Below are 16,201 nucleotides of genomic sequence, written 5' to 3' on the forward strand. Positions count from 1 at the left end.
AACACAGTGGGTCAAGGCGTTGGTGTTTTTCCCCCTAGGGCTCTGGTAGGGTCAGGGTCAGGGCCAGAATGGGAGTCTAATAGTCTCCTCCTCAGGGCAGACTGCTCATGGCCCATCTGAGGGACTAAGAAAACAACCAGGGCTGGACACACGGTCAAAGTGTATTGGGAGAATCCTGCTGAGCAGAAGTAGGCATCAGCAGTTGGCGGAATGCCCACCCAGGACTAGGGCTAGACCAGTGTGTGTTCGTCACCACCATCTGAGGTGCAGGGTAGCTGCAACACTCCCTTCTACCCTTCCCCTGGCCTCGAGCGAGCACTCCAGATAGGCTAAGAAGGAGGCCAGGAGCAAAAGGGCTGGCCTCAGAAGGCCCCTTCCCCAGGCAGACTCACCCTTTCCAGCTGCCCAAGCCCCTGGGCATGAGCACATGGCTACAGGTCAGGCTGATGACCCAGGGTGCTTGCCTTGGCCTGCCCAAGTAGGGCGTAGGGTCATGTTGGAAGGTCTAAGCCCTTCCCAGGCCCTACTAGAAAGGATCTTTGTAGAGATCTGGCCCCTCTCTGGAAGCGGGCACATTCCTGGGCAGAGGCCTGGCCTCCTCACCCGCGCTAGGCTGTGGGCTGAGGCCAGGGGCTGGGGTTGGGGGTTCTCAATGGGTCTCTGTGCTGATCACAAGGGGCCTCTGTAGCAAAGCCCACAGCCCCACACTCAGCCCACAGAGCCCCACCCACCCAAGAGCCCAACCTGAGCTATTCACTGTGGTTTAAAACAGGCGCTCACAAGCACCCTCTCTCAGTTCCTGCACCCAGTTTAGTGCCCTGAGGGCCCTTTTAGTCTTAGCTGCTGGCTGGATTGGCTGTGTAGCTCTGGGCCTGCCTGTCAGTTAAGATGGAAGGCCCTCCCTGCCCTGTCACCTCCACCCTGGTATTTGGCCTCCTGGCCTTTGCATTTACTGGCCTTCTGCTGGAATGCTTTGGGCCTGTGGCCCAACCCCTTCCTTCAAATTTCACTGTCAAAGAGAGTCCTTCCCTGGGCCCCTGTGGGAAATGCCACCTGCTTTACCTCAGCTGGCCCTCCCCGCAGCCTTCCTATGTGTCCCCCAGCCCATGCATTGGTTCCCCCCCAATAGAAAATGATCTCCATTGAGGCAGAAATTGTCATTTGTAGAGTTCATTGCCCTGAGAACATGAGCTGGCACACAGACTGGTTTGGGGAATAAGATGGGAAGAAATAAAATCAGATCGGGGTTGGAGGAGGGAAAGGGAGACAAAAACATAAGAAGGGCCATCAAGGTTTGAGAAGTAACGTACCCACTACCTGACGAGTGTAACTGTACCCCCTCTATACATTATCCTGACAATAAAATACAATTAAAAAAAAAGAAATAAAATCAGATCTGTTGTCCTAAAGACCAACGTTAGTCATTACAACCCACCCTGTACCCCACTGTGTGCTGGGAACCTTTGTAAGTTTTTACTTTCATGAACTTGTTGATCCCTTACCACGGCCGCAGGGATGGACGCTACTTTTACTTGAGGGAGGGAGGAAGCAGTCCTGGGGTTTGAACTCAGAGCCTGGGCACTGTCCCTGAGCTTCTTTTGCTCAAGGCCAATACTCTACCACTTGAGCCACAGCGCCACTTTGACTTTTTCTATTTATATGGTTCTGAGAAATTGAACCTTGGGCTTTACACATGCTAAGCAAGCACTTCACCACTGAGCCACATTCCCAGCCCAATATTATTTTTAAATTTTTTTTGTAATGTACAGAGGAGTTACAGTTGTATTCGCCAGATAGTAGGTACATTACTTCTCACACATTGATGCTCCTTCTCATGTTTTTTCCCCCATACCCTTTCCTATTTCAAATAATCAAACATATAAACAATATATTAGGTAACACAGTCAGATATAGGAACAATATGAGATTAACCAAACCAGCCCAATATTTTAAATCCCTTTGTGACTCGCATTAATTGGCTGTCATGTATAATTTAATTCATAAATGTTGTGGGGTGTGTGTGTGTGTGTGTGTGTGTGTGTGTGGCATTGACGTATGAACTCAGAGTCTTGGCACTTACTAGGCAGGTTTTCTACCACTTGAGCAGACCATAGTCCCCACCCACCATGGTGGTACTCCAAGTGTGAAGGAGATGATTGAGGGTGTGTGTGGCTCAGGCCAGAATGACATCTATGTACAGGGAGCATGTATAGAAGTCCACAGTCATAGACTGGGAGTGTGGCCTAATGGTGGAATGCTCGCCTAGCATGCACAAAGCCCTGTGGCTCAAGTGGTAGAACATAGGCTTGAGAAATCCCAAGGACTGTGCTGAGGGCCTGAGTTCAAGCCCTAGGACTGGCAAAAAAAAAAAAAAGAAAAAGAAACCCAGAGTCATTTACTCCACAACTCAGGGTGGTAAATGCATTTTGTCAAGAAGGGAAGAGAAACTCAGGTGACCAGTACCTGCGTGTGGCTGACTCAGGTTTAGCATTGTCACTGTGTTGCTCTGTGGTCCAGGCGTAAGCAACAGTATCCGTGCCATATAGGATAGAAGGGTCTCTGCCAGGAAAGCAGAAGCACAGTAGAGCCCAGCAGAGGGCTCTCAGCCTAGTTGGGGGGGGGGGTTAGGGAATGTTCTTGGAGGAGGTAATGGCAGAGCTGAGTTCTGAGGGATGAGGAACTGGTCCTTATCCCTGGTGGGGAAGCAAGTCCTCTGTGTTTTATGCTGAGTCTTATGACGGGCACACAGGTGTGTCAGCCTCCTGGGGTTATTGCCGCATTCACCCATCTGCCCAAGAGCACTACCTGCCAGCTTCACTCCTCCCTCTTTTCCACAGTGTATTTCCGGGCCCTGGTAAATTTCACTCATTCCATTGAGTACAGTCCTCAGCTGGAGGATGCAGGCTCCAAGGAATTCCGAGAGGTGTCAGATGCAGTGGTGGAAAAGGTACACTGGAGGGGGTTCGAGATGCTGCCAGCATGGTAGTTGGTAGTGGGGAGTTAGCAGGGGCTGACAGTTGTATGTCTCCCCAGCTGGAGTCGGAGTACTTGAAGATTCCTGGAGACCAGATTGTCAGTGTGGTGTTCATCAAGTGAGACACATCCCCTGGGGACTGGGGGGGGGGGGTTGGGGCCACTTGGAGGGGACCAGCTTGGATATCCAGAAGACGGAGAGAAATTGTTGGGATGAGTCAATGTGGGAATGGGAAATTGGAGGCAGAATAATCTAGCCCTTACATGGCTTTGGCTGTCTGGGAGCAGTGCCGCAGCATTGGGGTAGGAGCCTGGAGGAAGAGCTTTCTCCCTTTCTCTCTGCTTGCCCTTACCGCATCTAGGGAGCTGGATGGCTGGGTCTTTGTGGAGCTGGATGTGGGCTCCGAAGGGAACGCAGATGGAGCTCAGATTCAGGAAGTGCTGCATACAGTTGTGTCTCAAGGCTCCATCAGCTCCTACATCACCTCCCCCCGGGGGTTCCAGTTCCGACGCCTGGGCACAGGTGAGCTCATCCCAAGGCCTGGGGCCACCTTTTCCAGTTTGTCAGACTCAAGTGGGGCCCTCTTCAGTGTCTCCTCCAGGAGATGTGCTAGCTTGGGTTTGCACACTACAAGGCCCAAGGAGCTTACTGTCTCCTGTATCTGCCTGTCCAGCAGTATGCAGCCTTGGCTGGTGTAAAAACAAACAGTTCCTGCTAATAAGTACCCATAATTAGATTCAACTTCTGCCCTCCGTGTAGACCTCAGTACTTCCATAACAGTGAACACTTCTTGTAGAGATTTCAAGGTCATATAAGACTTGAGTTCAGTAACAAACAGAGGTTTCCTGAGCACTGAGTGTATGCCAGGCCCTCTGCTGGGTGGGGCTCTGACATCCAGCTTCCTATTCAAGTGCCCCATGATGGCCACAAAGGAGACATATCCCCCCTCTCTTCAAAAAGAGAGAACCAAGGCCCAAAAAGGAACCATGGCTGTCAGACTTGCATGGGGCAGAACATGGGAAAGGCTCCTGTAAACCAGTCTGGCTGGCTCAGAACCTGTGATGAGATGAGAAAAGAGAACAGCATACCGGCCTAAAGTCACACCACAATTGAAGCAGAATCCTGGCCTTTGTGCTCAGGCTCACCCCAGGTTTCTTGTCACTGTTTTAATCCCTGATATTGACCATCTGAGTCTTTTCCTCTCTAGGTCAGTTCATTGCTCACAGGTGTGGGTCTCAGCCCTGTCTGCATTTCAGTTCTTTCTCTGTGTCAAGGTTCTCTCCCATGTAGTCTAATCAGGAAAGTTACAGTGAACTTATCACCTCATAAAACTTTGGGAGTTTGGCCTAATGGTAGAGTGCTTGCCTAGCATGTGTGAAGACCTAGGTTCGATTCCTTGGTACCACATACATAGAAAAAAGCTGGAAGTGGTGCTGTGGCTCAAGTGATAGAGGTCTAGCTCTAGAGGATAGAGCACTGTCCTCTACCCAAGGACAGTGCTCAGACCCTGAGTTCAAGCCCCAGGACTGGAAAACAAACAAAAAAAAACACTTTTATTAAAGTACCCAAAGATTAGCATCCTTTATTGGTGCCTGCAGACCTGAGGCTAAAAAGATTTAGGGGCTCAACCCTCTGGTTACCTTTTCAGTGAGTCTCCAGACTAGGGAATGTGGGGTAGGCTTGGGTCTCCCTCAGGTCACAGGTGGCATTGTTGCTGACCACCCCTTCCTTTCCAGCACAGACCCCCCCAACGCCCCCAGCTTCTGTGGGGGTCACAGTGACATCAGGTGAGAGAGTGAGTCCGGCTGAGGCCCAGTGGGTAGAGAAAAGAAGGACATAACCAGTTGTCCAGGCACAGCCTGCAGTCTGCTTTCTCTCTCCTTCTTGTCTTCCCTGGACCTGGCTATGGGCTGCATATGTGTGGAATGGTGGCTACATGCATGTGGCATGTCACCTGTGTGTAGGTCTGTGAAAGGGGCAGTGAGGCCAACTGTCACAAGCCCTCTGTTCTGTATGTGTGCTATGGGTGTATCTGCCAAATGTGGCTTGTGCTTGCTGTGTCTGCCACGATGGCCTGACATAAGCCATGCACTGCTTGTGCCATCTGCTACACCTCTAGCTACCTTGTCCCTGCCACCTCTGACTCCTACCAACTCCACAGTGCCCCAGGTGCCCAGAGTCTGCACAGAGGCTGAGTTTGCCTGCCACAGCCACAATGAATGTGTGGCCCTGGAGTATCGCTGTGACCGGAGGCCAGATTGCAGGGATATGTCCGATGAACTCAACTGCGGTGAGGGGCATGCGTGGTGGTGGGTGCTGGGGGGGTGGGGAGTTGCCTGTGTTTGGGTCTCAAAATTTGCTGGGCTCTGAGAGTTTAGGGCTAGGATGGAGAAGAGAGATAGCAGAGACAGATCAGGGAGCTGGCAGGGTACAGGAGTGGGGGGCAAGGGGTGAGGAGTCATCCCTCTACTAAACATTGGTGGCCTTGTCCACAGAGGATTCAGTCCCTGAGCTCGGCAGTCTGCCACCCTCCGGAGTGGAGATCACACCTCCTCCAGTGTGGCCAGATGCCGTCACTACACCACCACCACCACCGCCAGCAGCAGTACCTGGGTCCCCGCCTCTGCCCCCTGAAACAGGCAGACCCAGGCCTTGTGGGCCCCAGGAGGCTATGTGCCACAGCGGCCACTGCATCCCCAAAGACTACCTCTGTGACGGGCAAGAGGACTGCAGGGATGGCAGTGATGAGCTGGACTGTGGTAAGCACTGCACAGTTTGGGGGGCTGGGAACTGGTTTCTGGCTGGTGAGAGCCAGTCACAGTGAACCTTACCTGGTCTCCACAGGGCCCCCTCAACCCTGTGAGCCCAATGAGTTTGCTTGTGGAAATGGCCACTGCGCCCTCAAGCTATGGCGCTGTGATGGTGACTTTGACTGTGAGGACCGCACAGATGAGGCCAACTGCCGTGAGTGTCCCTACATCCCAGTGGTGGCTCTGTCCTGCCAGGCCTCTGTTCCTGTTCCCTTCTTGGGCAGGTTCACTGGCCTCTCTGGTTGGGTGTGAGGGCCTTCAGACAGATACCAAGGTGCCTGTCTGACCTGAGCTAACTTTGTAACAGCAGCTGGCTACGCTCCGTGGCCTGTTGTCTTTGTCTTTCATGTTTCTAAGCACTATCTTTTGCTTGTGTGGGGGTCAGATGACTTGATATACTTGGTACTCTGATAACAGGATGTGAGCGTGAGTCTAAGCCTTACTAGGGGCTGTCCTGTAACAGAATGTCAGAAGTTGAGTGCTTTAAAACCAATAGAAGTTTATTGAGAGGGTTGAGCCTTGTGAGCACTTAGCTAGGAGAAAGTAATTATTTGACTTATGGTTCTGGAGGCTGAGAAGGTTAAGAACTGTATCTGGTGAGGGCCTCTGGGCTCTGTCAAAACTTGCTAGAAGGCAACACATTAGCTAGACAGAATAAGGGAGGAGTGAAACCATCATTTTCATCAGGAACCTACTCCCCTTATAGCAGCATTATGCACAGATGAGGCAGAGCCCTTGGACCTAATCACCACCTAAAGGTCCTGTCTCTTGACACTGTTGTAATGGAGATTAGGTTTCCAGCCCGTGGATGTTAGGGGACACATTCAGACCCTACTTTGGGCCTAGAGGGTTTTCATCTAAACCTAGCTCTGAGTTATTTGTTCTCTATCAACTCAGCTACCTCTTCATCCATCTCTCAATTTCATCTAATCATTTAACAATCCCTCCACCTTCCCATGCATTCTACCATCCATCTATCCATTCCCCAGCTCTTCATCCCTGCATCAGTCCACAATCATCTATTCATTCATCCACCCCTCCATTCACCCAGAATGCCATCCAGCCATCATCTCATCATCTAGCTATCCACTCATCTGTCCATTGTCTATCCCACCATACATCAGCATCCTTTCCATTGCACAACCATCCATGTTTTCAGTGCTTTGGACATTATGAACACTATGACCAATAAAAAGGTGATGGAAAGCAGGATGCCAGTAGCTCATGCCTGTAATCCTAGCTACTTCGGAGGCTGAGATCTCAGGATTACAGCCAGACTGGCCAGAAAAGTCTGTGAGACTCTTTGATTGATTGATTTTGATTGATTAAGTGATTGATTGTCTGTCTTGGGGATTTTCTTTTTCTTTTCTTTCTTTTTTTTTTGCTGGGGGGGGGGACGGAGTCCGTTGTGGGGCTTGAACTCTGGGCTTGAGCACTGTCCCTGAGCTCTTCAGCTCAAGGCTGCTGCCCTACCTGTTGAATCACAGCGCCACTTTTGGTTTTCTAGTGGTTATTTGGAGATAAGAGTCTCATGGACATTAGTGCCTGGCTGGCTTTGAACAGAGATCCTCAGATCTCAGCCTCCAGAGTAGCTAAGATTATAGGCATTGAGCCACTGTGCCCAGCGAGACTCTTATCTCCAATAAACTTCAGAAAAGCTTACTTTATGACACATGGAAATGGCAGAAGCACTAGGAGAGGAAGAGATCATATCTTAATCTCACTTATTCTTTTTTGTGTGTGTATTGTAGTATTGAGGCTTGACCTCAAGGCTTTCCCTTGCTAGGCAAGTTCTCTATCATTTAAGCCATGCCACTAGTCCTTACATCTTGACATAGGAGGTCTGAGGAGGTCTGTGGTCTCCCGTACAGTCCTCCTGTGGGCCCACTTCCAATGACACAAGGATCTCCTACCAGGCCCAAACCTTTTTTGTTTTCATTTTTTAAAACTGGCATTGAGTTTGAACTTGGAAGTCTCACAGTTGCTCACTTGCTTGGCATTCCACCATTTGAGCCACAGGCTTTTTGGTAGTTATTGGGGGGGGTGTCAGTTGTGGGGCTTGAACTTGGGGCCGGAGCACTGTCCTTGGGCTTTCTTAAGGCTAGAGCTCTACCACTTGAGCCATAGCCCTACTTCCTATGTAGTGGTACCAGGGAATCGAACCCTGATCTTCATGTATGCTCGGCAAGCACTCTACCATTAGGCCAAGCTCCCAGCACTTGATGGTTATTTTGGAGGTGGAATCTTGCTGGCTTTCTTGCCCAGCTGGCTTTGAACCTTGATCCTCCAGATCTCAGCCTTCTAAGTAGCACAAGACACCAGCACCTGATTTGGGGTTCCATTTTTTTAAAGGTCTCACTACATGACCATGCTGGGACCAAACTCCCAATACAAAACCCTTCGGCTGGTAACACCTTAGCCACAGCAGATTGACTGACCTTGTCTCTGTGGCTGTCACATGCCAGACAGAGCTGTACTTTGGGGGGGGGGGGAAGGATGCAGGAGGAATGAGTGGAGGACAGGTAATGTGAAGGGCTGTTTGATAGCAGATGAGTGATTGGGTGTGGTGACGTGGACAATGTTGTGGCAGCTGTGGTTGGGCCTGATGAGAAAAGGTATGGGGTTATGTGAATGAATGACACTGGCAAAGGTGGTTGGATGGACTGTTGGGGATAGAGAGAAGAGAGGTAGGTGGCCTTGCAGTCAGTGCCCCCATACTCACTCTACCTGGTTTTTACCCCCAGCTACCAAGAAACCTGAGGAAATATGCGGGCCCACGCAGTTCCGCTGTGTCTCTACCAACCAGTGCATCCCAGCCAGCTTCCTCTGTGACGAGGAGAGCGACTGCCCTGACCGCAGTGATGAGTTTGGCTGCAGTAAGCTGGGGGTGCAGTGAGGAGGGGGGCCTCACTCACTTCTGTCCCCTCCTCGGGTCCTTCTTCCTGCTCTGCCCTGCCCCCCTGACCTTTCTCACTCTGGTTTGGTCTTCCCCAGTGCCCCCGCAGGTGGTGACCCCTCCCCAGGAGTCCATCCAGGTTTCCCGTGGCCAGACGGTGACTTTCACTTGTGTGGCCATTGGCGTCCCCACCCCCATCATCAACTGGAGACTCAACTGGGGCCACATCCCCTCCAACTCCAGGTGCCATCCAGGCCCCGGGTGGAGGGTGCTGGGAATGTAGAAGAGGCTCAGCTCGGGGTGCTGACCCTGAGCCACTGCTGTCTTGGGGCCCACCAGGGTAACAGTGACCAGCGAGGGTGGCCGTGGCACACTCACCATCCGTGATGTGAAGGAGTCAGACCAGGGTGCCTACACCTGTGAGGCCATGAATGCACGGGGCATGGTGTTTGGCATTCCTGATGGCGTGCTGGAGCTCGTCCCGCAACGAGGTGGGCTGGCAGGCGGTGGGCACTGGATAGGGAAGGGACATAGCTGTCTGCCAGTGGATGACCACAGCTCCTGCTGCCCACAGGTCCTTGCCCTGATGGGCACTTCTACCTGGAGGACAGTGCCTCCTGCCTGCCCTGCTTCTGCTTTGGAGTCACCAGTGTGTGCCAGAGCAGCCGTCGCTTCCGAGACCAGATCCATTTGCGCTTTGATCGGCCTGAGGACTTCAAGGGTACGCTGGGCAGCAGGGGGCGGGGGGCAGGTGCTGAAGTGGGGGAGGGTGCACCAGGCTCCAGGGAATTCACAGAGAGGACGAGCATAGGAGGGCAGCATGTACTGGACAGTTTGGCACCAGGAGAGGGAGACAGGGCTGTGGGAGAAACAGCTCTACTGGAAAAGCATTTCTGGGGAAAACTTGTTATGCCAGTACTGGGGCTAGAACTCAGGGCCTTGGAGTTACCCCTTAGCTTTTTCACTCAAGGTTGACACTCTACTACATGAGGCACAACTCCACTTTTGGCTTTTTGGTGGTTTCTTATAGATTAAAATCTCATTGACTTTCCTGCCCAGGCTGGATTCAAACCACATTCACTGGATCTTAGCCTCCCAAGTGGCGAGGACTACAGGTGCAAGCTACCAGCACTCAGCTAAAGGGAAATGTTTTTAGGAGAAGCCAAGCAAACACTTTACTGCTTTGACTCATAAAGAGTACAGTCCTGGAGCTGGGCACAGTGGCTCATGCTTGTAATCCTAGCTACTCAGGAGGCTGAGATCTGAGGATCTTGGTTCAAAGTCAGTACAGGCACTAAAGACCATGAGACTCTTTTCTCTAATTAACCAGAAGTGATGCTGTGGCTCAAGGGGTAGACTTGAGCTGAAGAGCTCAGGGACAGCACTCAGGCCCAGAGTTCAAGCCTCACGACTGACAAAAAAACAAAACAAAACAGTCTTGATGATGTTGTCTCTTCTTGCCTGTATGCCTTTTGCAACTTACTGTCTTGAATTTCAGTTTGTCCATGTGTTAAATGGAATGAATCAGACCCAGCTACTTAGGAGGCTAAGGCAGGAGGATCTTGTTCAAGATAGTCTGGGCTACATAATGAGATCCTATCTCAAAAGAATAATTAGAGGGCCGGGAGTTTGGCCCTAGTGGTAGAGTACTTGCCTAGCATGTATGAATATCCAGGTTCAATTCCTTGGTACCATATACTGAGAAAAGCCAGAAGTTGTGCTGTGGCTCAAGTGAGAGTGCTGCCTTGAGGAAAAAGCCCAAAGATATTGCTCAGGCCCTGAGTTCAAGCTCCAGGACTGGCAAAAAAAAAAAAACAAAAAAAAAAAGAATAGGAGGCCAGGAGCATGGCCCAGTGGTAGAGTGCTTGCCTAGCATGAAGCCTTGCATTTGACTTCTCAGTACCATATACACAGGAAAAAGCCAAAAGTGGTGCTGTGGCTCAAGTGGTAGAGCGCTAACCTTGAGAAAACTCAAGGGCAGTGCCCAGGTACTGAGTTCAAGCTCTAAGACTGCCCCCACCCCCAAAATAGTAATAAAGCTGATTAAGTTGGGCATTGACAGCTCATATCTATAATCCTTTAGCTACTCAGGAGGCTGAGATCTGAAAATCAGTTTGAAACCAACCCAGACAAGTCTAGGGGACTCATTTCCTATTAACCAGCATAAGGCTGGAAGTGGAGTTGTGACTCAACTAGTAGCTTTGACAGGGAAAGCCAAGGGAAAGAGAAGGCCCAGACTTCAAGTGCCAACACACATACACACTAATAAATGTATCTATTTACTCATTAAAATGCAGATGCAATACTACCTCCCTCCTAGGTTTTGATCAGGATTAATTGGTATACATTAGCCACTTAGAACAGTGCTGTGTTCCAGTAATTTTCCCAGTCTTTGAATTGTCTAGGTTTCTTTTTTTTCCCAAATGTAAAGGCCAGTGGGGAATTCCCATCTTCTCCAGCTCTAGGAAGAGAACAAAGAGCAGCTAAGAGGATGCGTGCCCCCATGTCAAGAGGACTGTTTCATATACCAGTGCTATCATTTGCCACCTGCCACTGGCAGCTCCTCCTCTTACCTTGATTTTTCTCTTCCTCACAGAAGACCAGATTAGCAATGAGGGCTCTTCTCCTTGCGCAGGAAGCCCTTACCTGGTGGCTCTCCCTGCTGCACTGCTTGATTGATCAAGGAACCACAAAGAAGCCTGTAGGAAACTTGGTTACCTCTCAAAATTATTCTCTCATGCATTTAGAATCTTAATGGTTTGACAGCCCATGGAGCTCTTAGCAAACAAAAGGCTCTGAGAAGTCCCTCTGCCACAAACTTCTTGACCTTTCCCTGACCCTATGGTCCCCAACAAGACTTCCAGACATCAGCACACAGCACTGGCTTTTCCAGGAGCCTACTCTAAAACTTCAAGAGGAAAGACATGAAAATGACTAGGAAGAGAAAAATCTGCTGCAGAGAGAGAGAGAGAGAGAGAGAGAGAGAGAGAGAGAGAGAGAGAGAGAGAGAGAGAGAGGGGAAGACAGACAGACCATGGTTTTCTCTGAATGATATTTCCCCCATTACCTTGCACCATTCTGAACCCCGCTGCTTAGGGCTGGTGCTTCAGCAAGCACCTGGTATGAACCTCACCCCTCCTTCTGCCCCCCACAGGTGTGAACGTGACGATGCCCACCCAGCCTGGCATGCCACCCCTCTCCTCTACCCAGCTGCAGATCGACACAGTCCTGCAGGAGTTCCAGCTAGTCGACTTGTCCCGCCGCTTCCTTGCCCACGACTCTTTCTGGGCTCTGCCTGAGCAGTTTTTGGGCAACAAGGTGCTACTCTGGGAGGGGTTGAAGCACAGCACTCTGGACCCGCTCAGGAGTTATGTCCTGAGTGCTTCAGATGCAGAGGGCGGTCACGGCTCTGGGGAAAGGTGTTCTACCTTAGAGGCACCAGTACAACCTCTGCCTGCTGTCCTCCCTTCCTCCAAGAAGTTCTCCCTGACCATCCCAGCACTCTAGACTGACTTGAGTGACCCATCCTAGCCTCCTCAGCACAGAATTACACATTTTTTTGCCATGTATGGACTCCCCAAAGACAGAGCCTGGGGCTCAGCCCTCTATGCCCAGCTCAGTGCCAGGCAAGAGTACAAGGTAGGCAGAATGAGGGCATTCTGGTGCCCGTGCTGCTTTCCCTTATCATCCCATGTTGGCCAGGTGGACTCCTATGGTGGCTCGCTGCGTTACAAGGTGCGCTATGAGCTGGCACGTGGCCCTCTGGAGCCAGTGCAGAGGCCCGACGTGGTCCTTGTGGGTGCTGGATATCGCCTGCTCTCCCGAGGCCACACACCCACCCATCCCGGGACTCTCAACCAGCGCCAGGTTCAGCTGTCAGAGGTAGGAGGTGCCTGGGCTTAGAGGCCTGGTGGGGGGAATACAAGTTGGTAAGGCACTGATGTGGGATGCTTCTGGTCCACCACAGGAGCACTGGGTGCACGAGTCCAGCAGGCCGGTGCAACGCGCCGAGATGCTACAGGTGCTGGCAAACCTGGAGGGCGTGCTCATCCAGACTGTGTACAATGCCAAGATGGCCAGTGTGGGGCTGAGTGACATCTCCATGGACACCACTGTCACCCACACCACCAGCCACGGCCGGGCCCATAGCGTGGAGGAGTGCAGGTGCCTGATCCAGGAGAAGGCTGAGGACCACAGGAACTCTGGCCTAGGTAGAGGGAAAGCAGCAAGGCCACATGGCTCCTGTCACCGCATTTTTGGTCCTGTTTCCGCAGGTGCCCCATTGGCTATTCCGGCTTGTCCTGCGAGAACTGTGATACCCATTTCACCCGGGTGCCCGGTGGTCCCTACCTGGGCACCTGCTCTGGTTGCAATTGCAATGGCCATGCCAGCGCCTGTGATCCTGTCTATGGCCATTGCTTGGTGAGTAGTGCCAGGTGACAGAACTGGCCGTGGACACAGACAGGGAGAGTGGTGGGTTCAAGTTCACATGAAGTTATGGAATCTTCCATGGGACAGGCCACCAGGTGAGGTGCTAAACTCACTGTCATCAGTAGGCTGTCATGTTGTGGAGAATTCTAGCCTCATGGGAAAGGCTGAGCTAGATGGTCTCAAAGACCACCCAGGGCCTGTCTGGCCCAGTTCTGCTTTGTGGAACCTGAGCCACTCCCTGTCCTGCCCTCTCCTAGAACTGCCAGCACAACACGGAAGGACCACAGTGCAACAAGTGCAAGGCCGGCTTCTTTGGGGATGCCACAAAGGCCACAGCCACTGCCTGCAGGCCCTGCCCGTGCCCATACATCGACGCCTCCCGCAGGTCAGCTCCAGCTCAGCTCCAGCTCGTCAGAGGCAGCTGGGGAGGGACATGGGAGGCCCAGATTCCTTTCCTAACCTGGTCACTAAGTTGTCCCACACTCCTTAGCCTCTCTGGGCCTCAGTTTCCCTTACTGTGTAATGAGCTGGTTGCTCTGAGGTTGTAGATCAGGCACAGGTGGGTGAGGAGATGTGATGCATCTAGTATATAAGTCAGTGTGGCTGGCTGTTATTTCCTGGGGTGTTCAGGGAAGACCTGACCCCCAATACTACCCCATTGATACCCACAGATTCTCCAACACTTGCTTCTTGGATACAGATGGCCAGGCCACGTGTGACGCCTGTGCTCCTGGCTATACAGGCCGTCGGTGTGAAAGGTGAGGGAATGCTGGGGGCAGCAGGCTGGCCTGGGGGGGTTGGGTACAGAGGGGCTGCTGACCATACTTTTTTTCTTCCCTAGCTGTGCCCCTGGGTATGAGGGCAATCCCATCCAGCCAGGCGGGAAGTGCAGGCCCAGCAGTGAGTATCTCAGCCCCATTCTGGCACCTTCTGGCCGCTCCCATCCAGGACCCCAGGAGACGTGCCCTACCCTGCGTCTGTCTGTCCTGTGTCGTAACACCCACCTTGTGTCCCAGACCAGGAGATTGTGCGCTGTGATGAGAGAGGCAGCATGGGGACCACTGGGGAGGCCTGCAGCTGTAAGGTATGCACACCCTCTACACCAAACCTCAGAAGACTGGAGCTCTAACACCAACACACGCTGAGGGAGGGTGAAAGCTCCACCGTCTCTTAGCACCATGGCCAGCGGGCAGTGAGCAGGGGCATCAGTTAGGGAGTCAAGTTCCCTGAATTTGAGCCCGTCATGCTTTGTGCAGCTATTGCACCTGTACCAGGCCTCGGTCTTCCCTGTGCTTTGTCAGGCTCCATATTGACCAGTGGTGTCTGTCTGAACTCTGCTGATTCAGCAGTGAGAACACAAGCTTAGCAGTACTTGTGTTGACCATGAGAGGATGAGAAGAATAAGGCAAGTCTTAGAGTCTGGGACTCGTTAACATTCTAGAGTAAATGAGGAAGCTGAGTGTCCTTGTGCAAATCATTTCACATCCCTGAGCCTCAGTTTGCTCCTGAGAAGGGTGGAGTTAACCTTCTTCTACCTCTTGAGGTACTTGGAGTGACCAGGATGGCTGCACAGAAACTAGCACGAAACACTCCACAGATTGTAGGGAGTCATTAGTTTAGTTATTTTATTTTTTTGTTTATTTTGTTGGTTGTGGGGCTTGAACTCAGAGCCTGGTGCTGTCCATGAGCTTTTCTGTTCAAGGCTAGCACTCTACCACTCTGAGCTACAGCTCCATTTCTGGTTTTCTGGTGGTTAATTGGAGATAAGAGTCTCACAGTCTTTTCCTGCCCCAGCTGGCTTAAGTGTGAACTAGCAGTACCCTGCAAGTTGCTTTATTTTAAGTCTGAGCTTATTGGTGAAGCCCTGGCAGTCCAAGAGAAAAGGAAAAAAAAAACATGGTGGCATTTACTGGGATTTACTATTCAGGTGTTGGTGATATCCTCACACATGTGCTCTTGCCTTGGCTCCCTGGACCCTGGGTCCCATCTAGACAGTGGGTAGATTCAATTGGAAGCTCCAGGCAGCCCCTTCCATGGGGTATCCTGCAGCTCCCAGCTCTGTACCTGCAGAACAACGTGGTGGGTCGCTTGTGCAATGAGTGCGCCGATGGCTCTTTCCACCTGAGTTCCCAGAACCCTGATGGCTGCCTCAAGTGCTTCTGTATGGGTGTCAGTCGCCAGTGTACCAGCTCCTCCTGGAGCCGCGCCCAGGTACTCACTCAAGGCTGGTGGTGGATTGGTGGGATGGCTGTGTCCTGGGCTGGGCCTGAGCCACAGTCTATCCCAGCCTTCTCTTCTCCCCTCGTAGGTCCTCGGGGCCTCTGAGGAGCCCACCCAGTTCAGCCTGACCAATGCTGCCGGCACCCACACGACCAGTGAAGGCATCTCATCCCCCACATCAGGGGAGCTGGTTTTCTCCTCCTTCCACAGCCTCCTGTCTGGACCTTACTTCTGGAGCCTCCCTTCGCACTTCCGGGGGGACAAGGTGGGCAGGGGTGAGAAAGGGGAAACGAGTTCTGAGAGTGAGATACCCCATGATGAGGAGGAAGCCCAACTGCAGATTCCACTGAGTTCCTGTCCACTGGATATCACAGGTGACCTCCTATGGCGGAGAGCTGCGCTTCACGGTGACCCAGCGGCCCCTGCCTAGTTCTGCACCCCTACATGGGCAGCCGCTGGTGGTACTGCAGGGTAATGGCATTGTCCTGGAGCACCACACCTCTCGGGAGCCCATCCCTGGCCAGCCCAGTGCCTTCACTGTACCCTTCCGGGAGGTGAGCCACCAGCCAGCCCAGCGGCTCTTCCTGGGACATGGGTAAAGGTAGCCACTGCTGCTGTCTATGCAAGAGCACCCAACATGGCAAAGATTGAACACAAATGTCTTTTCCTTGGCAGCAAGCATGGCAGCGACCTGACGGACAGCCAGCCACACGGGAGCACCTGCTGATGGCACTGGCGGGAATTGATGCCCTTCTGATCCAAGCATCTTACACCCAGCATCCCGCTGAGAGCAGGTACCTGGGGCCTGGGCAGGAGGCCCAGGCTAAACACTATAGAGTGCAGCTCTGCCACTCACTGTGTGGTGTGCTA

General features: G+C 52.2%; 1 protein-coding gene across 1 annotated transcript in view; it reads left to right on the top strand.

Annotated features, from left to right (window-relative positions):
• Positions 1-16,201, top strand: part of Hspg2 (heparan sulfate proteoglycan 2) — a 98,952-nt gene that overhangs the window by 36,079 nt on the left and 46,672 nt on the right. The window contains exons 4-26 of the mRNA XM_090335613.1: positions 2,838-2,947; positions 3,034-3,092; positions 3,336-3,496; positions 4,711-4,761; positions 5,136-5,264; positions 5,470-5,733; positions 5,819-5,938; positions 8,529-8,660; positions 8,779-8,923; positions 9,020-9,171; positions 9,255-9,401; positions 11,835-11,998; positions 12,383-12,562; positions 12,648-12,844; positions 12,955-13,102; positions 13,369-13,496; positions 13,783-13,869; positions 13,953-14,011; positions 14,128-14,195; positions 15,182-15,322; positions 15,420-15,596; positions 15,706-15,885; positions 16,007-16,125. Coding sequence (XP_090191739.1) covers positions 2,838-2,947; positions 3,034-3,092; positions 3,336-3,496; positions 4,711-4,761; positions 5,136-5,264; positions 5,470-5,733; positions 5,819-5,938; positions 8,529-8,660; positions 8,779-8,923; positions 9,020-9,171; positions 9,255-9,401; positions 11,835-11,998; positions 12,383-12,562; positions 12,648-12,844; positions 12,955-13,102; positions 13,369-13,496; positions 13,783-13,869; positions 13,953-14,011; positions 14,128-14,195; positions 15,182-15,322; positions 15,420-15,596; positions 15,706-15,885; positions 16,007-16,125 — 3,118 coding nt within the window. The remainder of the gene's footprint in view (positions 1-2,837; positions 2,948-3,033; positions 3,093-3,335; positions 3,497-4,710; positions 4,762-5,135; positions 5,265-5,469; positions 5,734-5,818; positions 5,939-8,528; positions 8,661-8,778; positions 8,924-9,019; positions 9,172-9,254; positions 9,402-11,834; positions 11,999-12,382; positions 12,563-12,647; positions 12,845-12,954; positions 13,103-13,368; positions 13,497-13,782; positions 13,870-13,952; positions 14,012-14,127; positions 14,196-15,181; positions 15,323-15,419; positions 15,597-15,705; positions 15,886-16,006; positions 16,126-16,201) is intronic.

The sequence above is a fragment of the Megascapheus bottae genome, chromosome 6 (assembly GCF_031878675.1).
Source record: "Megascapheus bottae isolate mThoBot1 chromosome 6, mThoBot2.hap1, whole genome shotgun sequence".
Lineage (NCBI taxonomy): Eukaryota > Metazoa > Chordata > Mammalia > Rodentia > Geomyidae > Megascapheus > Megascapheus bottae.